Below are 22,381 nucleotides of genomic sequence, written 5' to 3' on the forward strand. Positions count from 1 at the left end.
TCTTATACCTGGTCGCGTACAGGACACTTCCATCCCTGGCTCAACTAGAACAGAACCTCGTTGTTTCACATACAGACCCTGACCCTCATACCCCCATCTTCCTACATCCAGATGTTTGACTAGAGGTCACTGGAGGACAGGCTGAACACATATACACACACGCGCACACGCACACACACGCGCACAGGCACGCACGGGTGGGTGGAGGCTGCTGAGGGGAGGACGGCTCATAATAATGGCTGGAACGATCTGAATGGCATCAAACACATGGAAACCATGTGTCTGACGTATTTGATACCATTCCACCGATTCCGCTCCAGCCATTACCACGAGCCCGTCCTCCCCAATTAAGGTTCCACCAACCTCCTGTGGTACACACACACACACTGAGCTCACACCACCGCATGTCAGGAGTCTGAGTAATTCAGGCATGAGTAAGGGCAGCTAAGCTTTGGACAAGGACCTGACTGGTAATCCTCTGTTAAAACTCTGGAAGACCACTAATACTGAGGCTGCACATTTCTCCTCTCAGTCCATGAGTGGGCGACCTCCATTTCACAAACCTGCTGACCGTTCAGTATCTACTCAGTGAATCACCTACTTATGTTGTCAAACACTAATAAACTGATGTCAAAACCCAGATGGAAGTTGAAGAGAAACTCATAGAAAAATTAATTCTAAGACAGAAGCCCACAATTGTTGGTCTCGTTCTAAATGAGATTTGAATGACTTGCTGCAATTAATTTTTAAATACATTTTTTCCTTCAACTTCAATATTAGAATCTTTTCAATTAATCAAGCCAGAAGTTTTACATCTTTAAATTCTATTCATTTGTCTTGAAGACATTGATATGATATAAAAATAATTGCTATTGGGTGGTCTGAAACCCAATCTAATGTTTACACTATTTCTGGTGAGGCTAGGGAATTAGCCTTAGTACTTCCATAACCCAGTTTTCTCTCTTCTTGATGTTACTTTTAACAAAAACATGGTTAACAAATAGTGATTTATTTTACGCAGAGGTCCAGTCGACATATTTATTTATACAAAACTTTAAAAGCTGTATATCAAATGTCTCTGTGTCCATCCTAAATGTATAATTGAATTAGATGGATCCAAGAGTTCATATTCCTTGTTGGAAGCTCTACCACTTTCAGCAAACTTAAAACTTCTGACCCACTTTGACTGCTGTGGAGTGAACTATCCTTTTTAATGTTTGTTCTCAACATAGCACTTTCTCTCTCTTCCTCAGGTCTTAGCTAGCCTATTACAACTCAGGTGAAAGGGTAACGGCATAGATGAATGCCTCTTCGTACTCTCACCGACCTCCTCCACAGGCCCAGGGTATTTACAGCCATTTTTCCGAAGGGAATTTGACAAATGATTCCTGGTTTTCCAGGCGGGGAGCCAGTGGCACTGAAATGGAAAGCTATGAGCTGTTTAGTTTTTCCATAGTAAGAGATGCTGTTTGTGTTTTTGGGGTGTGGGAAACGTGGCTGTAAACCATCACAGGGATGTGTCCGTCATGCCATACATACCATGGACCACTCTGTTCTTATAATAAGCATGCTTGTTTACTCGTAGCCCTACTGGGGCTAGTCATTATTAACTAAGGTCGGGTGACTTGATTTGGTTATTTCAGCAAAAATGAATCAATGGCGTTGGCTTGTGTTGAAATGATCCTCAGCTTGAGCTTACGGTAACTCTCTTTATGACTTGGGGGACTGTACTAGGTTCTAGGTTTATGGAATAAGCGACGTGTCAAAGAAAATCAGAACGGAATAGATACTGTGTTCGAAACATGATGGCGGCCATGATTGTTGTGGCTCTACAGAACACAGACAGCCAGCTATTCACAGTGACAACCATGATTGTTGTTGTTGTTGCTCTCCAGACAGCCATAGCTGAAACCATATGTTCTTAGCCAGGGGCTGTTCTGGCATCCTGTGAATGCAGAGCCACAGGCAGTCTGGGGTTGTCGAGGTTAACCATCTGGCATGGTGCATTATTTAATGTTGCGTATGCCGGGACAAGCTGGCTCCATGTGCTGTCAAAGTTCCTAGTTCCCAGCACACGTAGGTGCGCGGTGCTCGTTCCCTCACTCACTGCATCCCCATGTGCCTAATTGTGGCCTGAATCCTAACTCCCCATTGATATCAATGCATGGTTCATATGAAAAGTTCATTCAAGATGTGTCCTCTCCCAATGTTGTGAAGCAGGGTTAGAGATTTTACATTGAGGTCCAACACGTTTGTCATTATTAAAATGGTTGAGCCCAGTTCACAGAGCCCATATACTCTTTGAGCGGTGATTTACCGACTGACAGTTCGAAGACAAATTCACTCAGTGACCGTGTTCAAAGACAGTCAATGAGATATTGCCGTCTAGAAAACAGACCATGTCAATGGGGTGAACCAATGATGTCCTCTTTTCTTGAAATCAATGTCCTGACTGAGTACAGCCCACTCCCATCTGTCTTCCTCAGTGTTATCTGCAGAGCAGGAGAAAAACCATGGTGTCACCTTACTGATAAGACCAAGACGCGACCCAACATTGTGTTACACATTCCCCAGCTAATGTGGGGTTAAACCATGTCAGTGGACTGTGTGTGTGTGTTTCAGACGTATGGAAGCAGACAAGGAGGCAGACTTTTTAAGAGGAAGTGAACAGACACTCAGTTGGTGTCTCGGGTTTCTACAGGAAATTTGCTTTCGGTGACGGTCACTTTCACTCAACATGATCCCTTACAGTACCTCTCTTTTTATTTGTTTTCATGCGAGGAGAAAACAATGGTGATTTGACCCTTGTTGTTTGGGTGTAGAAACACAAAACACTGAAACTGCTGCTTTTGGTTTACTCCTTTTGTTCGTACATCTTGGTTGCTCTTTTATGACATCATTCTGACCACTACCCCCATCAGGACAGCATGCTCACTTACACTCATTCATTCATCCATCCCATTTATTTATTTTTCTGTTTCGAAATATTATACGCCTCCATTTCTTAATAAATAGAGGAATATCCAAGGTTAGTTAAGTAAATACATTTCTGAAGGGTGGATGTGAACATGTATAACACAGTGACCATCAAAGGAAGTGCAATGCTGTCGTGTTCTGTATAAGTCACCCAGGGTTGACTCTGCTTCATATTCTCCATCCTTGTGGAACCAGCAGCAAACCTCTCATCTTCTCTTCTCTTTTCCTGGAAAGTGCTGAATGAAATGAGTTAATTCTGAGAGGGACAGAAAAGGAACAATCTGTCTTGAGGGACAGTTTCTGCCTTCAATTATATAAATGACTCCTGCAAGTTGGTGATGTCATCATTTGAAGACTAAGCAGCATGGATTCTTATTCCCAGCATTAGTGAGGGAATGTGCTGATGTGTTTTTTGATTCTCAGAGACATTTTGTGTAATATTGGTGATTCATTCATGTTAGACCCTATTCCTCCCAGATCATTATAACATTCTAGAATGCTGACTCATATCCCTTTCATAGATTAAAATGACTAGTTGACTATTAAATCAGAAACAATTGTGTACAGGTTGTGTCTGATTGTTAGGATGATGATGCATTTTTTTTTTTTTACTTTATTTAGCTAGGCAAGTTAGTTAAGAACAAATTCTTATTTTCAATGACGGCCTAGGAACAGTGGGTTAACTGCCTTGTTCAGGGGCAGAACGCCAGATTTGTACCTTGTCAGCTCGGGGATTTGAACTTGTCACCTTTCGGTTACTAGTCCAACGCTCTAACCACTAGGCTACGCTGCCACCCCATGCATGCATGTTAGCGCTGAAAATGTGTTCCATAGCAACTTTCCAGCATTCCAAGTTGATGGAATTATGACTGGTCAAATATGTATGACTCAAGCTGCTTGCATTGCCTGTTACTAGACTCTAGTTTAGTGGTCAGGAGGGGTGTGGAGGCTTTTGCTCCAGCCCATCACCAACCAACAAACCAGACTACGCTAAGCATGATCTTGATGATTAGCTGAAGAGAGGGATTAGATGTATTTAAAGGTCATTAAGAATAACCGTAGTAGGAGGTCTGTGAATGAGCTTATATGATGTTGGAATACTTCAGGGCAATTCCACGTTAACAGAGTTTCACTGAGACTTTTTCACTTTAAAGGCCCAGAACAGTAAAAACGTGAGTTTCTTGTGTTTTTAAACAGTGCTTTTAAGAAAGTATTCACCCCCCTTGCCTGAATTCAAAATTGATTAAATATTTTTTTTTCTCTCAACCATTTACCCCATAATGACAAAGTGGAATCATGTTTCATTTTTTTTCTTCTGTTTTATTAAAAGTGAAATACAGAAATATCTCATTTACATACAGTACCAGTCAAGGGTTTGGACACACCTCCTCATTTTTCTATATTTTTACTATGTTCTACATTGTATAATAATAGTGAAGACATCAAAACTATGACATAAGTCCCGTGTGGCTCAGTTGTTAGAGCATGGTGTTTACAACGCCAGGGTTGTGGGTTCGATTCCCACGGGGGGCAGTACGAAAAAAAAAAAAAAGAAGTATACATTTGCAAATGTAAGTCGCTCTGGATAAGTCGTAAGTCGCTCTGGACATAACACATATGGAATCATGTAGGAACCAAAAAGATATATATATATATAAATAATATATAAATAATATATATATAATATATATATATAAATAATAATTTTAGATTCTTCAAAGTAGCCACCCTTTGCCTTGATGACAGCTTTGCACACTCTTGGCATTCTCTCAACCAGCTTCACTTGGAATGCTTTTCCAACAGTATTGAAAGCGTTCCCACACGCTGAGCACTTGTTGGCTGCCTTTCCTTCACTCAGCGGTCCAACTCATCCCAAACCATCTCAATTGGGTCGGGTCGGGTGTTTGTGGAGGCCAGGTCGTCTGATGCAGCACTCCATCACTCTCCTTCTTGGTCAAATAGCCCTTAAACAGCCTGGAGGTATGTTGGGTCATTGTCCTGTTGAAAAACAAATATGGGCCCCACTAAGCGTAAACCAGATGGGATGGCGTGACGCTGCAGAATGCTGTGTTAGCCATGCTGGTTAAGTGTGCCTAGAATAAAAAAAAAATCACAGACTGTGTCACCAGTAAATCACCATCACACCTCCTCCTCCATGCTTCACGGTGGAAACCACAAATGCGGAGATCATCCGTTCACCTACTCTGCATCTCACAAAGACATGGCGGTTGGAACCAAAAATCTCAAATTTGGACTCTCCACCAGTATAATGTCCATTGCTCGTGTTTCTTGGCCCAAGGAAGTCTCTTCTTATTATTGGTGTCCTTTAGTAGTGGTTTCTTTGCAGCAATTCGGCCATGAAGTCCCGATTCGCGCAGTCTCCTCTGAACAGTTGATGTTGAGATGTCTGTTACTTGAACTCTGAAGCATTTATTAGGGCTGCAATTTCTGAGGCTGGTAACTCTAATGAACTTATCCTCTGCAGCAGAGGTAATTCTGGGTCTTCCTTTCCTGTGGAGGTCCTTATGAGAACCAGTTTCTTCATAATGCTTGGTTTTTGCGACAGCACTTGAAGAAACTTTCAAAGTTCTTGAAATGTTCGTAATTGACTGACCTTCATGTCTTAAAGTAATGATGGACTGTCATTTCTCTTTGCTTATTTGAGCTGTTCGTGCCATAATATGGACTTGGTCTTTTACCAAATAGGGCTATCTTCTGTATACCCCCCTACCTTGTCACAACACAACTGATTGGCTCAAACGCATAAAGAAGGAAAGAAATTCCATAAATTAACTTTTAACAAGGCACACCTGTTAATTGAAATGCATTCCAGGTGACTACCTCATGAAGCTTGGTGAGAGAATGCCAAGAGTGTGCAAAGCTGTCATCAAGGCGAAGGGTGGCTACTTTGAAGAATCTCAAATATAAAATATATTTTTATTTGTTTACCACTTTCTTTGGTTAATACATGATTCCATATGTGTTATTTCATAGTTTTGATGTCTTCATTGTTCTTCTACAGTGTAGAAAATAGTACAATTAAAGAAAAACCCTGAAATGAGTATGTGTGTCCAAACTATTGACCCCTGAGTCAATACTTTGTAGAAGCACCTTTGGCAGCGATTTCAGCTGTGAGTCTTTCTGGGTAAGTCTCCAAGCGCTTTCCACACCTGGATTGAGCACCATTTGCCCATTTTTATTTATTATTATTTTTTACAATTATTTTCAAAATTCTTCAAGTTCTGTCATTGTTTTGTTGATTATTGCTAGAAAACCATTTTCAGGTCCTGTCATAGATTTTCAAGTATATTTACGTCAACTGTAACTCAGTGCTTGAACTGCCTGTGCTTAGCTCCAATACGTGCCCCAAACGTAACACTTTGTATTCAGGACAAAAAGTTAATTGCTTTGCCTGTTTTGTAATATTTAAAAAAAATTCTGTACAGGCTTCCTTCTTTTCACTCTGTCATTTAGGTTAGTATTGTGGAGTAACTACAATGTTGTTGATCCATCCTCAGTTTTCTACTATCACAGCTATTAAACTCTGTTACTATTTTAAAGTCAACATTGTGACATTGCCTCGTTGTGAAATCACTTAGTGGTTTCCTTCTTCTCCGGCAACAGAATTGTAGTGACTGGATGTATTGATATACAATCCAAAGTTTAATAACTTCATCATGCTGAAAATTATATTCAATGTCTACTTTCTTTACCCATCTACCAATAGGTGTCTTTATCTGTGAGGCATTGGAAAACCTCCCTGGTCTTTGTGGTTGAATCTGTGTTTGAAATTCACTGCTTGACTGAGGGACCTTAGAGATAATTGTATGTGTGGGGTACAGAGATGAGGTAGTCTTTCAGAAATCATGTTAAACACGTATTGCACACAGAGTGAGTCCATGCAACTTATGTGACTTGTTAAGTACATTTTTACTCTTGAACTTATTTAGGCGTGCCATAACAATGATGGGGTATTGTGTGTAGGCCAGTGACAAACACCCCCCCCCCCCCGATATTTAATCCCTTTTAAATTTAGGCTGTAACACAACAAAATGTGGAAACTGTCAAGGGGTGTGAATACTTTCTGAAGGCACTGTATATATTTCCACACTATGAGGCTGGAATAATACTGTAAATTATGATCATGCCCTTTTAGTGTAAAGACATAAGCGTGCTTCAGTTCAGCTGGCGGCAAGCTGAAGTCAGCTATGCGAACCAAACGAGTGTGCTCGCATACAGTGGCTTGCAAAAGTATTCACCCCCTTTGCATTTTTCCTATTTTGTTACCTTGATTTTGGGAAGGGGGGGTTGTATCATTTGATTTACACAACATGCCAACCACTTTGAATATTAAATATTTTGTATTGTGAAACAAACAAGAAGTAAGACAAAAAAACGGAACTATTCACCCCCCAAAGTCAATACTTTGTAGAGACAACTTTTGCAGCAATTAGTCTCTTGGGGTATGTTTCTATAAGCTTGGCACATCTAGCCACTGGGATTTTTGGATAGGTGCAGTACACCAGCGGAAATCTTTAAGTCATACCACAGATTCTCAATTGGATTGAGGTCTGGGCTTTGACTAGGCCATTCCAAGACATGTTAAATGTTTCCCCTTAAACCACTCAAGTGTTGCTTTAGCAGTATGCTTAGGGTCATTGGTGAAGCTCCTTCCCAGTCTCAAATCTCTGGAAGACTGAAACGGATTTCCCTGTATTTAGCACCATCCATCATTCCTTCAAATCTGATCAGTTTCCCAGTCCCTGTCGATGGAAAAACATGGGGATGGTGTTCTTGGGGTGATGATAGGTGTTGGGTTTGCGCCAGACATAGCGTTTTCCTTGATGGCCAAAAAGCTCAATTTGTAGTCTCATCTGACCAGAGTACCTTCTTCCATATGTTTGGGGGGTCTCCCACATGCCTTTTAGCAAACACCAAATGTTTTTGCTTATTTTTTTCTTTAAGCAATGGCTTTTTTCTGGCCACTCTTCCATAAAGCCCAGCTCTGTGGAGTGTACGGCTTAAAGTGGTCCTATGGACAGATACTCCAATCTTCTCTGTGGAGCTTTGCAGCTCATTCAGGGTTATCTTTGGTCTCTTTGTTGCCTCTCTGATTAATGCCCTCCTTGCCTGGTCCATGAGTTTTCATGGGTGGCCCTCTCTTGGCAGGTTTGTTGTGGTGCCATATTCTTGTCATATTTTAATAACGGATTTAATGGTGCTCCGTGGGATGTTCAACGTTTCTGATATTTTTTATAACCCAACCCTGATCTGTACTTCTCCACAACTTTGTCCCTGACCTGTTTGGAGAGCTCCTTCGTATTCATGGTGCCGCTTGCTTGGTGGTGCCCCTTGCTTGGTGGTGTTGCATACTCTGGGGCCTTTCAGAACAGGTGTGTGTGTGTATATATACTGAGATCATGTGACAGATCATGTGACACTTAGATTGCACACTGGTGGACTTCATTTAACTAATAATGTGACTTCTGAAGGTAATTGGTAGCACCAGATCTTATTTAGGGTACTTCATAGCAAAGGGCGTGAATACAGTTATTTTTTTCACTTCACCAATTTGGAATATTTTGTGTATGTCCATTACATAGAATCCAAATAAAAATCAATTTACATTTTTATTTATTTTATTTCACCTTTATTTAACCAGGTAAGCCAGTTGAGAACAAGTCCTCATTTACAACTGTGACCTGGCCACGGTAAGGCAAAGCAGTGTGACACAAACAACACAGAGTTACACATGGAATAAACAAACGTACAGTCAATAACACAATAGAAAAGTCTATATACAGTGTGTGCAAATGAAGTAAGATTAGGGAGGTAAGGCAATAAATAGGCGATAGTGGCGAAATAATTACAATTTTGCAAATAAACACTGGAGTGATAGATGTGCAGAAGATGAATGTGCAAGTAGAGATACTGGGGTGCAAAGGAGCAAAAAATAAAAAATAGAAATAAAATAAATAACAATATGGGGATGAGGTAGTTGGATGGGCTATTTACAGATGGGCTATATACAGGTGCAATGATCTGTAAGCTGCTCTGATAGCTGATGCTTAAAGTTAGTGAGGGAGATATGAGTCTCCAGCTTCCAGTGATTTTGCAATTCGTTCCAGTCATTGGCAGCAGAGAACTGGAAGGAAAGGCGGCCAAAGCAGGAATAGGCTTTGGGGGTGACCAGTGAAATATACCTGCTGGAGCGCGTGCTACGGGTGGGTGCTGCTATGATGACCAGTGAGCTGAGATAAGGCGGGGCTTTTCCTAGGAAGGACTTATAGATGACCTGGAGACAGTGGGTTTGGCGACGAATATGAAGCGAGGGCCAGCCAATGAGAGCATACAGGTCGCAATGGTGGGTGGTATATGGGGCTTTGGTGACGAAACAGATGGCACTGTGATAGACTGCATCCAATTTGCTGAGTAAAGTGTTGGAGGCTATTTTGTAATTGACATCGCCGAAGTCAAGGATCGGCAGGATAGTCAGTTTTGCGAGGGTATGTTTGGCAGCATGAGTGAACGATGCTCTGTTGCGAAATAGGAAGCCGATTCTAGATTTAATTTTGGGTTGGAGATGCTTAATATGAGTCTGGAAGGAGAGTTTACAGTCTAACCAGACACCTAGGTATTTGTAGTTGTCCACATATTCTAAGTCAGAACCGCCCAGAGTAGTGATGCTAGGCGGGCGGGCAAGTGTGGGCAGCGATCGGTTGAAGAGCATGCATTTAGTTTTACTTGCATTTAAGAGCAGTTGGAGGTGACGGAAGGAGAGTTATGGCATTGAAGCTCGTCTGGAGGTTAGTTACCACAGTGCCCAAAGAAGGGCCATAAGTATACAGAATGGTGACGTCTGCGTAGAGGTGGATCAGAGAATCACCAGCCGCAAGAGTGACATCATTGATGTATACAGAGAAAAGAGTCGGTCCGAGAATTGAACCCTGTGGCACCCCCATAGAGACTGCCAGAGGTCCGAACAACAGGCCCTCCGATTTGACACACTGAACTCTGTCTGAGAAGTAGTTGGTGAACCAGGCGAGGCAGTCATTTGAGAAACCAATGCTGTTGAGTCTGCCGATAAGAATGCGGTGATTGACTGAGTTGAAAGCCTTTGCCAGGTCGATGAATACGGCTGCACAGTATTGTCTTTTGTCGATGGCGATTATGATATCGTTTAGGACCTTGAGCGTGGCTGAGATGCACCCATGACCAGCTCGGAAACCAGATTGCATAGCGGAGAAGGTACAGTGGGATTCAAAATGGTCGGTGATCTGTTTTGTCAACTTGGCTTTCGAAGACCTTAGAAAGGCAGGGTAGGATAGATATAGGTCTGTAGCAGTTTGGGTCTAGACTGTCTCCCCCTTTGAAGAGGGGGATGACCGCGGCAGTTTTCCAATCTTTGGGGATCTCAGACGATGCGAAAGAGGTTGAACAGGCTAGTAATAGGGGTTGCAACAATTGCGGCGGATAATTTTAGAAAGAGAGGGTCCAGATTGTCTAGCCCAGCTGATTTATAGGGGTCTAGATTTTGCAACTCTTTCAGAACATCAGCTATCTGGATTTGGGTGAAGGAGAAATGGGGCAGGCTTGGGAAAGTTGCTGTGGGGGGTACAGAGCTTGTGACCGGGGTAGGGGTAGCCAGCCGTAGAAAAATGGAAATTCTCGATAATCATAGATTTATCGGTGGTGAGTGTTTCCCTGCCTAAGTGCAGTGGGCTGCTGGGAGGAGGTGCTCTTATTCTCAAATAACTTTTTGGAGTTTGTGCTACAGGATGCACATTTCCATTTGAAAAAGCTAGCCTTTGCTTTCCTAACTGCCTTTTGTATATTGGTTCCTAACTTCCCTGAAAAGTTACATATTGCGGGGGCTATTCGATGCTAATGCAGTACGCCACAGGATGTTTTTGTGCTGGTCAAGGGCAGTCAGGTCTGGAGTGAACCAAGGGCTATATCTTTCCTTGGTTCTACATTTTTTGAATGGGGCATGCTTATTTAAGATGGGGACTTTTAAAGAATAACCAGGCATCCTCTACTGATGGAATGTGGTCAATATCTTTCCAGGATACCCGGGCCAGGTTGATTAGAAAGGCCAGCTCACGGAATTGTTTTAGGGAGCGTTTGACTGTGATGAGGTGTGGTCATTTGACCGCAGACCCATTACGGATGCAGGCAATGAGGCAGTGATCGCAGAAATCCTGGTTGAAGACAGCAGAGGTGTATTTAGAGGGCAGGTTGGTCAGGATGATATCTATGAGGGTGCCTGAGTTTACGGATTTGGGGTTGTACCTGGTAGGTTCCATAATAATTTGGGTGAGATTGAGGGCATCTAGCTTGGATTGTATGTGAAGATAAATGGGGGGCAATTAATTCACATATGGTGTCCAGGGCGCAGCTGGGGGCTGAGGGGTGTCTGTAACAAGCGGCAACAGTGAGAGACTTATTTCTGGAAAGGTGGATTTTGAAAAGTAGAAGCTCGAACTGTTTTGTCACAGACCTGGATAGCATGACAGAACTCTGCAGGCTGTCTCTGTAGAAGATTGCAACTCCAGCCCCTTTGGCAGTTCTATCTTGGCAGAAAATGTTATAGTTGGGGATGGAAATTTCTGAATTTTTGGTGGCCTTCCTAAGCCAGGATTCAGACATGGCTAGGACATCAGGGTTGGCAGAGTGTGCTAAAGCAGTGAAAAAAATGTACTTGGGGAGGAGGCTTCTGATGTTAACATGCATGAAACCAAGGCTTTTATGGTTACAGAAGTCAACAAATGATAGCGCCTGGGGAACAGGAGTGGAGCTGGGGGCTACAGGGCCTGGGTTAACCTCGACATCACCAGAAGAACAGAGGAGGAGTAGGATACGGGTCACGCTAAAGGCTATAAGAACTGGTCGTCTAGTGCGTTGAGGACAGAGAATTAAAGGAGCAGATTTCTGGGTGTCGTAGAGTAGGTTCAAGGCATAATGTACAGACAAGGGTATGATAGGATGTGAGTACAGTGGAGGTAAACCTATGCGTTGCGTGATGATGAGAGAGGTTTAGTCTCTGGAGTTATCAATTAACATACAGGTAGGTGAGGTCTCCACATATGTATGGGGTGGGACAAAAGAGCTATCTAAGACAATTTGAGCGGGACTGAGGGCTCTACAGTGAAATGAAGCAATAGAAACTAGCCAAGACATCAGTAGACAATGCATATTGACATTAGTGAGAGGCATAAAGCAATCACAGGTGTTGATCAGGAGAGCTAAGACAACAACGGGTAAATGGCAAAGATAGGGCAGAGCGGGTCAGTTAAATACATACAAGACCTGAGTTTGAGGCTGGGGCCGACAGGTTAACAAAATGAGGTACCGTGATATTGAAACAGCATCAGCTGTGTAGCCGAGTGATCATCGGGTCAAAAGAGTAGCAATAGGTGAGACAGGGTGCTGTACGGTAGTCACTACTCCACTGGGCGAGCAGGGGACACAGCATTCAGAAAAAGCTAATGGGCCGGGGCTAGTAGATGGTTCTGCGGCGATATCGTAACAGAATAGCCTGTTGAGACCACATCGGGCGATCACGTCGGCAGTCCAGTCGTGATGGATCGGTGGGGCTCCGTGTCGACAATAAAGGGTCCAGGCCAATTGGCAAAGGAGGTCATTTTAGCCCTAGAATTAGTTGGTATATGGGTCTCGCTCAAGGCTAACTGGTGCTTGCTTTGGGACAGAGGCGTTAGCTAACAGTAGCCACTCGTTTGCAGCTGGTTAGCTAGCAGCTAGCTAGGAGTAATGATCCAGAGTGGCCCGTGAGAGTAAATGTCATTCCAGTTAATCTGTTCTGTTGTATTGTTATCACGTTGTGGTTCAACACTGACATGTTTGTAGCTTTAATGAGGGTTATACAAGTGTATGAGTTCCTCATGCATATTCTACTGTCTGGATAGTTACCACTTTATTACAATATGTAAATATTAATGTTATACTAAAATACGGAATGTGCACAAATATTCACGCAAAATTGAAATGTGTAGTGTACAAACTTAACATAATGAACAGGAATGACATTTACTCTCACGGGTGGCCTAATATATAACTATATGAAAGCCACGCCCCTAATAGACCATGCCTCCTGAAAATAACCTGTGGATTATATTAAGAGACCCAGCTGCTAGGTCAACCCAGCATGAAAGTGAATTAAAAACCCAACTGATGGTTAAATTAACCCATGTTTGGGTAATCAAAATAACCCAGCATGTTGGGTTATTCACACAACCCAACTGGCTGAGTCAAAATAACCCAGCGTGTGTTCTTTCAAATATTTACCCAGCGCTGGGTTACCAAATAACCCAAATTGTGTTATTTTTAACCCAGCATCTTTTTGAGTGTACCGTGAAATTGCCCCTCACCTAAAAGTAATCCAAGGTTCTCATTAACTAATAAGATGTCTTAAGCCTAGCTCTCCCTTTGTCCCGCTGTAGACATGCAGCCATGTAATGGTTATAAGACCTTAACCTGCACTTAGAACTCTCCTGAATCACTCCAATCTCAGGATTACTATTACACCCACTAAAACTAATCTCTTATAGACACTGGAGCGAGTTGGCACACACTACAATAACAGAGAGTAATTGTTATGGAATTTCATCCGGTTTTCCCAACCACCACAATAACATCCAATAATGTGTTACAATGGCCTTGGCCTTGTACTTAACTATGTTGTTTTCATGTTGTTAATCAATAGCAGCTGGCCAGAGTTGGCTACACACTCACCTGTGTTAGTCAGCGTAGTGTGTTTTGTGTGTGTATGTGTGTGCAGGCACGTTCAATCAGTTCTATCATGCCTGGCCAATAGCAGACTGGCTCTAGTTGTTTTCTTGTTTTTTTGTATTGCAATATACCCCTCAAATGGTGGCTAATTGTGAAATGAGCTAGAAACAAAAGACACGGTAAGCACTCTCATGTGAATGCTGAAAGCCCTTATGTTCATTATTCATCGTATACGCCTTTATTTATCTGTTTTGACAGAAAACTGCATCTATGACCTCACTGCCTGTTGAGGACCTCGGAGAGCCTCTTCCTCAACACTGGAAGTGCTACATGTCACCACAAGGCCGGCACTACTATGTCAACACAGCCAGCAATGGTAAGGACACACATGGAGACTGACATACATGTATTGCCTAAGATAAGTTGATTCATATGAATCTGGAGATGTTGAAAGTCACTGCTACGTAACAATGTCCTCAGAGCACTAGTTGACTGCTGAGGTGTCTGACTGGTACTGCTGGGTGTCGAGGCACATTAAAGACTTGGGGAAGATATCTCCTCTTCACACCATTGTTTCTGTCCACACAATTAGCTGTCTGTCTCTATCCCCAGCACCACCACTCAAACACACCGACAGGGACAGAGACACACAGAGACTGAGAAAGCAACAGGGTGAGCTTTCCTCTGTTTAGAATAGGACAGGCACTGGCACAGTATTGATTTACTGACCTTAAATGAACTCGGGAGGAAACGTGAAGTGTTGACATGATGGTGTGAAATGGAATGGAAGACCCGCTGGGGGATGTTATTATGCCTGCTGTGGGTGTCATGGCAACTACAGAGAGGAGGGGGGGGGGGGAAATGGATGAATGAAGTTCAGATTCTGAGTTTATTTTTGAGGAGAAGTAAGATTGGCAGTGTAGCACTGTGAGGTGGTAGACGATAGAAGATGTAGACCTACTGTATTTTTGTCATGAAACCACTCACTTATGAGTAAAGCGATTCAGTGCCTTTACAAGTTATGTTGTGAATGATAGTAGCTGTAATTAAGACCAAAGGCATTCCCAGTGTTGCATGTCTGGGATCATGGTTTTACTGTGTGGAGCGGGAAGATTGTGTGTGTAGAGTTGGGCACATGGTCTACGCTTGGCCATGAGAAAACAGCTACAATTTGTCAAACCAAAACTCCGCCCAGAAACACAACCAGAATAACAAGTTGCTCCTTCCTCTCTCTCCTTTTTAGATGGAGGTCTCTTTGGTTAATGTGTTAATGGGAAAGAGAAAAGACAAACCAAACTAGAGGGCAACCATGTTTGGCTACACCCTCTTCTGAAGGATTGTCTGCCACACAGCCAAAAGCATGGCAAAACCCCTTCACATTGTTGTTATTTCCCTTACATACTCATTTCAGATCCGAGTTGATTCCACTGATCTGTTGTGTGCTTCTCTATCTGGAGAATAACCATCTCTTCAGTAGATAACCATCTCTTCAGTGGTTGCAGAGAGATGAGGGGGATATGATCCCATGACACTCTTTTGTTCTTGATGCTGGATTCGTTTTATTTGCTGTCAGATTTCCTTGGAGGGAAATGCTTAATCTTTCAGAGCTTTACACAAAAATACACACAGCTGTAACGGTCATCCCAGCTGAAAAATTCAGATGATTATTGTACTTGTGGTATTGCAAAATTGGCCTCTGAGGGGCATAGACAATCATCAGTCCTTCTTTGATGTGCTTTTCTCAAGTAATTGGAAATTTAAGCACAATAAATGCACAGCACACACACACACACACACACACACACACACACACACACACACACACACACACACACACACACACACACACACACACACACACACACACACACACACAGTCAACCAGCAGAGCCACTGTAACTAGGACTTTTCCAAACAGTCTCCAACTATCTAATAACATTTAACTGAAGCAATCTGCTATTTATAGGCTATCCGCTATTTCAAACGGGCCTCCCTCCCTCTTATGTTAAAGTTCAGATAGATTAGATAATGTTGTGTGTGTGCGTGCGTGCACATATGTATGCTATGTTTGTGCGCACGACACTTACACGCATGTGCGTCCGTGTGTATTATGTTTCTGCGTTGCTATAGTAACCAGAGGGCCATCATGCGTGGGTGAGCTAGTGCTGTAAAGGTTCCTGAGTTACACCTTGTTTCTTGGAGGTTTCCTTCCTGTATTGCTGTGCATTACAGTTTGGCAACTATGTTGTGGTTCAGTGTGTTTCTGTACTGTGGTTTCCTCACATTCTCCCTGGGCATCCTCCTCTCTGTCCAGAGCGTAGCTTTGTAAAAAAAATCCTGCATAGACCCACAGCCTGCCGTCTCCCAACAGACACTATTAGACATTTTATAGATGCCTAGACTGTTTATTGTTGTCTATAACATTTTCGGTAGACTCTAAAGGCTATAGTGACACAATGTTTTATGCTTAGTTCTCTCAATATGACTTTTTGTCAGATACCATCATTTGTCCTTTTTTTTCAATTCATCATTTGTTGTGAGCTGTTTCGGGCATTGGTGAGTTACCCTCCATGCTACAACCAGATAAATGTAGTTAGTGTGAATGGGCCGTAGTGTGTGCATGCGAGGAGAGTGTCAGAGCGTCAGCTGGTTATGAATTAAAGATGGGGATTGCTAGACCTAACTAGGCCATATTACTACTAATTCTGTTCACTCACATTGATATCCCACACAGCCAGTGCCGGTTCCAGGCATAAGCAGCATAAGGGGTTGCTTAGGGCCCTTGGCTGCTAGGAGCCCCCAACACAATTATTATCAGATATCAAAGTAAGACTGAGATGCAGACTGTCGAAGTAACAATATTTAATGTTCCAACAGGGACAAGCAGAAGACGGGTCAAGGCAGACAGAGATACAGGTCGGCGGGCAGGCTCAGGGTCAGGGGCAGGCAGAGTGGTCAGGCCGGTGGGCACAGAGTCCAGAAAACATGCAAGGGCCAAAACCGGGAGGACTAGCAAAGACAAATAGAAAGCAGGAGCAAGGGAAAACGCTGGTAGACTTGAAAACATACAAGACAAACTGGCCCAGAGAGACAGGAAACACACAGGGATAAATACACAGGAGAAAACAAGGGGGGTGGGGGTGGAGTCAATAACGAGACAGGTGAAACAGATCAGGGCGTGACAATTATAATATTTTTTTTAGGAACTTAATCGGGGTCTCAACTAGAGGTCGACCGATTATGATTTTTCAACGCCGATACCGATTATTTGGTGATCGGAACCGCCGGTACCGATTAATCGGCCAATTTAATTTAAATTTTTTTGTATTTATTAAATGTTTATATTTTTTATTAAAAACATTTTTTTTATTATTATTTTTTAAACTTTTCTTTCTTTCTTTATTTGTAATAATGACAATTACAACAATACTGAATGAACACTTATTTTAACTTACATCAATAAAATCAATTTAGCCTCAAATAAATAATGAAACATGTTCAATTTGGTTTAAATAATGCAAAACAAAGTGTTGGAGAAGAAAGTAAAAGTGCAATATGTGCCATGTAAGAAAGCTAATGTTTAAGTGCCTTGCTCAGAACATAGGAACATATGAAAGCTGGTGGTTCCTTTTAACATGAGTCTTCAATATTCCCAGGTAAGAAGTTTTAGGTTGTAGTTATTATAGGAATTATAGGACTATTTCTCTCTATACGATTTGTATTTTATATACCTTTGACTATTGGATGTTCTTATAGGCACTTTAGTATTGCCAGTGTAACAGTATAGCTTCCGTCCCTCTCCTCGCTCCTACCTGGGCTCGAACCAGGAACACATCGACAACAGCCACCCTCGAAGCAGCGTTACCCATGTAGAGGAAGGGGAACAACTACTCCAAGTCTCAGAGAGAGTGACGTTTGAATCGCTATTAGCGCGCACCCCGCTAACTAGCTAGCCATTTCACATCGGTTACACCAGCCTCATCTTGGGAGTTGATAGGCTTGAAGGGGTGGGTATAATTTGTGGAACGTTCCAACAGGAATCTGTTCCAAAAAACGTAAAGTAAAAGGTTGCCAACCAACAACGCATACAAAGTAGCAACGCATACAAACCTAGCTAACTAGCTGCCGAATAGGCATCAACTCACCACGGAGCTTATTCTTAATGTTTGTCCATAGGCAAACAGACATGTGAGGACAGACATTTTTCGGAATAAACGTGATGAAAAACGCAATGAAATAGACCACTCCCTACCCGGTATCTTATTCTTCCGCTATACAACTTTGTATGCGTTGTTTTTTGGCAACCTTGTTATTTACGAAGTTTTTGGAATAGATTCCTGTTGGAACGTTCCACAAATTATACCCACCCGGGTTGAAGTCATAAACAGCGCAATGCTTGAAGCACAGCGAAGGCTGTTTGAATGAATGCTTACGAGCCTGCTGGTGCCTACCACCGCTCAGTCAGACTGCTCAATCAAATCATAGACTTAATTATAATATAATAAACACACAGAAATACGAGCCTTTGGTCATTAATATGGTCGAATCCGGAAACTATCATCTCGAAAACATTTTTTTTTTTCAGTGACATATGGAACCGTTCCGTATTTTATCTAACGGGTGGCTAAGTCGAAATATTCCTGTTAGGCATTGATGTTTATGGTTAGGTACATTGGTGCAACGACAGTGCTTTTTTCACAAATGCGCTTGTTAAATCAACACCCGTTTGTCGAAGTAGGCTGTGATTCAATGAAAATTAACAGACACCGTATCGATTATATGCAACGCAGGACACGTTAGATAAACTAGTAATATCATCAACCATGTGTAGTTAACTAGTGATTATGTTAAGATTGATAGTTTTTTATAAGTCTAATGCTAGCTAGCAACTTACCTTTGCTTCTTGCTGCCCTCGCGTAACAGGAAGTCAGCCTGCCATGCAGGCTCCTTGTGGAGTGCAATGTAAGGCAGGTGGTTAGAGCGCTGGACTGGTAACCGAAGGTTGCAAAAACGAATCCCCCCTGAACAAGGCAGTTAACCCCCGTTCCTAGGCCATCATTGAAAATAAGAATGTGTTCTTAATCTGACTTGCCTAGTTAAATAAAGGTGTAAAAATATATTTTTTTTTAATCGGCAAATCGGTGGCAAAAAATACCGATTACCGATTGTTATGAAAACTTGAAATTGGCCCTAATTAATCGGCCATTCCGATTAATCGGTCGACCTCTAGTCTCAACTTACTATTGAGAATGAGAATAGTAGAATACACCAGGTGAATCAGCAGTTTTTCTCTTGTTATGTCAGTCAATTTAGCCATGTAAACTTACAATTTTTAGATTGGTAGTTAGTCTAGCCAGCTATCTAAACGTGTAGTTATTCATGACCGAATACCAACTGGGCATGCAAGGCACGTGCCTAGGGGCCCTGACCTCTAGTGGGCCCCCAATTGATTTTGTTAGTCATTCTCTCTCAGATATCATATTAACATGGCATAAGTCATTACAAAATGTGTAGAATTGCAGGAAATTACCTGTAAAACTGCAAAAAAATATATCTCTGCCATATGTCAAAATGAGTACAATTGCATGAAATGTATATATTTTGCAACGTTATCAAATCAAAGTTTGTCGGTTCCATACACCGATTTGCAGATGTTATCACAGGTGCAGTGAAATGCTTGTGTTTCTAGCTGTAATAGTGTTGTAATACCTGGTAATGCCCCCATGGCAAAATGTGTGTGTGGCGGGGGGATGAACTTTAATATACTTTTAAAATGTCTAAAATCAAATCAAAACTGTGGAGAAATTATAATGGACCTACATTCATACAGTTTTTTTGACTGTATCCAGCTCGCTAATAATCACTGAAATGAAAGCTACGCAGTCCGGGATCATCGAACATTTCAAAAACGATGGATAGAGGACACACTTTCTTTTTTTTATTACAAATTTTGATGGCGAGGAAATATAACCAATTTTCTGTGCGGTCCCCAGGGATCAAAATGACTTTGACACACTTGTGTAAGTGTATTGAAATCTTGTCTCAGCTATCCTGGAATTACAGCTTTGTAATGAGCTTGTTACAGAGTAAATATGTTGGAGGATGTGTGTAGAGCCGCAGCCTACCTCTCATCTGAGCACACTGATGTGAAGTAGATAATCACTCCAATCTGCATTTCCAGGTGCCAGTTGCTAAGTAACAGACCCTTTTGATGTCAACAGTGTTACAGTTCTGTTGTAAGCCTGATAGTAAATAGAGATGTTTCTTTCACCTTTCAGTCCATTATCCACTGATATTACATTAATTTCCTGTTCATTTTCTGATTAAACGTGTCATGCATCTAGGCCTACACGTAAAATTAAGTATTTTTTTTCAATGTAATTTAAACATTGAAACCTTCATTTCCTGTTAATTTTCTTAGTAAAGTTGTCATGCAACCAGGCCTGCACATGAAATTAACACATTGTCAATGTAATTGAAACTATAAGGTCACTTGTCACAGAGACTTGCTATCTACAGTACCAGTCAAAAGTTTGGAAACACCTACTTATTCAAGGGTTTTTCTTTATTTTTACAATTTTCTACATGGTAGAATAATGTGATGACATGAAAACTATGGAATCATGTAGTAACCAAAAAAGTGTTAAACTAATCAAAATCTATTTTATGTTTGAGATACTTCAAAGTAGTCACCCTTTGCCTTTGACAGCTTTGCACACTCTTGGCATTCTCTCAAACAGCTTCATGAGGTAATCACCTGGAATGCATTTCAATTAACAGGTGTGCAGACACCGGCCATGTTCAACGGGTTTGTACACACGTCACGTAAAGTTAGCCAACGAGCCAGCCAGCTAACATTAGCTAGTTAAACAACAATGAACAGTGCCAACAATGCCACAGTGCTGGGAGCTAACCAGGCAGGTTCAATGTTAGCTAGCTAACATTAGGCTCTAACTAGAAAAGCAAATGGCTCTGGGAAATGAATAATAGCATCAGCTAGGGAGCCAGCCAGCTAACATAACTAGCTAGCTAACAGTACAATTTAGCTTTTAATGAAATCACTTTCTGTCAATATTTGAAATGTGTAATATCTGAAAATGTAGCTAGCTATCTTACCTGTATACATCATCATGCATGATGGATGCATCTCCCTGTCAGGGATGCCATACCACCTTTGCCCTTAGTTTGAAGATGTAATCCGGAGGTGTTTTCTCCATCTCTTTAGCAATCATACTCTAATTCCACTGATTTCAAAACTTGATCCTCCAGAAAGTGGAGAGCAACACTTATGCAGCTCCACTACACAATACATTTTTAAAAAGCTGCGTTCAACAGGATTACCAAAACAGACTGACGAGCTCAAATAGACAGAAGCCCTCTATGTGGCAGACCAATCCTCTCTTCTCTCTCGGCATGGCCAGCCCACTCATTATCTCAGCCAATCAACGGCTAGTGGGAAGGTTGCTCACTTTTTCTGTGGCTTAACCAACAAGGCTCGGAATTTAAACATTTTATTCAATATTTACAGATGACATACACGTTTGTTATTAAGGCACATGAAAATGTACATGTTTGAGAAGGCATTTCTGACAAACACGCTTTGATAAATATTTTTTTTTACATTCAAACGGCTCTCCTGTGAAGTCGTGACTTGCGACATACGCCTAGTTTCCTGAATCGGGTCACATATTATGGCAAGAACAGCTCAAATAAGCAAAGAGAAAAGACAGTCCGTCATTACTTTAAGACAGGAAGGTCAGTGAATGTGGAAAATTTCAAGAACTTTGAAAATGTCTTCATGTGCAGTCGCAAAAAACATCAAGCACTATAATAAAACTGACTCTCACGAGGACCGCCACAGGAAAGGAAGACCCAGAGTTACCTCTGCTGCAGAGGATAAGTTCATTACAGTTAACTGCACCTCAGATTGCAGCCAAATAAATGCTTCACATATTTCAAGTAACAGACACATCTCAACATCAACTGTTCAGAGGACACTGCGTGAATCAGGCCTTCATGGTCAAATTGCTGCAAAGAAACCACTACTAAAGGACACCAATAAGAAGAAGAGATTGCTTGGGCCAAGAAACACGAGCAATGGACATTAGACCGGTGGAAGTCTGTCCTTTTGGTCTGAATTCAAATTTGAGATTTTTGGTTCCAACCGGCATGTCTTTGTGAGACACAGAGTAGGTGAACGGATGATCTCCGCATTTGTGGTTCCCACCGTGAAGCATGGAGGAGGAGGTGTGATGGTGTGGGGGTGCTTTGCTGGTGACGCTGTCAGTGATTTATTTAGAATTCAATGCACACTTAACCAGCATGGCTACCACAGCATTCTGCAGTGACACACCATCCCATCTGGGTCTGCGCTTAGTGGGACTATCATTTGTTTTTCAACAGGACAATGACCCAAAACACACACTCAAGGCTGTTTAAGGGCTATTTGACCAAGGAGAGTGATGGAGTGCTGCGTCAGATGATCTGTCATCCATAATCACCCAACCGCAAACCAATTGAGATGGTTTGGTATGAGTTGGACCACAGAAGAATGTTAGAAAATCATTCCACATTAAGCTGGTTGAGAGAATGCCAAGAGTGTGCAAAGCTGTCATCAAGGCTAAAGGTGGCTACTTTGAAGAATATAAAATAACAC

The 22,381-nt window shown here is 42.0% G+C and overlaps 1 protein-coding gene and 1 non-coding gene across 3 annotated transcripts in view; both read left to right on the forward strand.

Annotated features, from left to right (window-relative positions):
• Positions 1-22,381, forward strand: part of gas7b (growth arrest-specific 7b) — a 52,676-nt gene that overhangs the window by 8,265 nt on the left and 22,030 nt on the right. Inside the window, exons 1-2 of one of the 2 annotated variants that reach the window (XM_014179550.2) lie at positions 13,804-13,904; positions 13,984-14,101. In XM_014179550.2, the coding sequence (XP_014035025.1) occupies positions 13,996-14,101 (106 nt within the window). In that variant the 5' untranslated portion in view covers positions 13,804-13,904; positions 13,984-13,995. Of the gene's footprint in view, positions 1-13,803; positions 13,905-13,983; positions 14,102-22,381 lie in introns of those variants that run through there. The other variant, XM_014179549.2, reaches the window with a different exon arrangement.
• trnav-uac (transfer RNA valine (anticodon UAC)) lies at positions 4,436-4,509 on the forward strand. The gene has a single exon. It is a non-coding gene; the product is annotated as a tRNA-Val (tRNA).

The sequence above is a fragment of the Salmo salar genome, chromosome ssa28, assembly GCF_905237065.1.
Source record: "Salmo salar chromosome ssa28, Ssal_v3.1, whole genome shotgun sequence".
Classification (NCBI taxonomy): domain Eukaryota; kingdom Metazoa; phylum Chordata; class Actinopteri; order Salmoniformes; family Salmonidae; genus Salmo; species Salmo salar.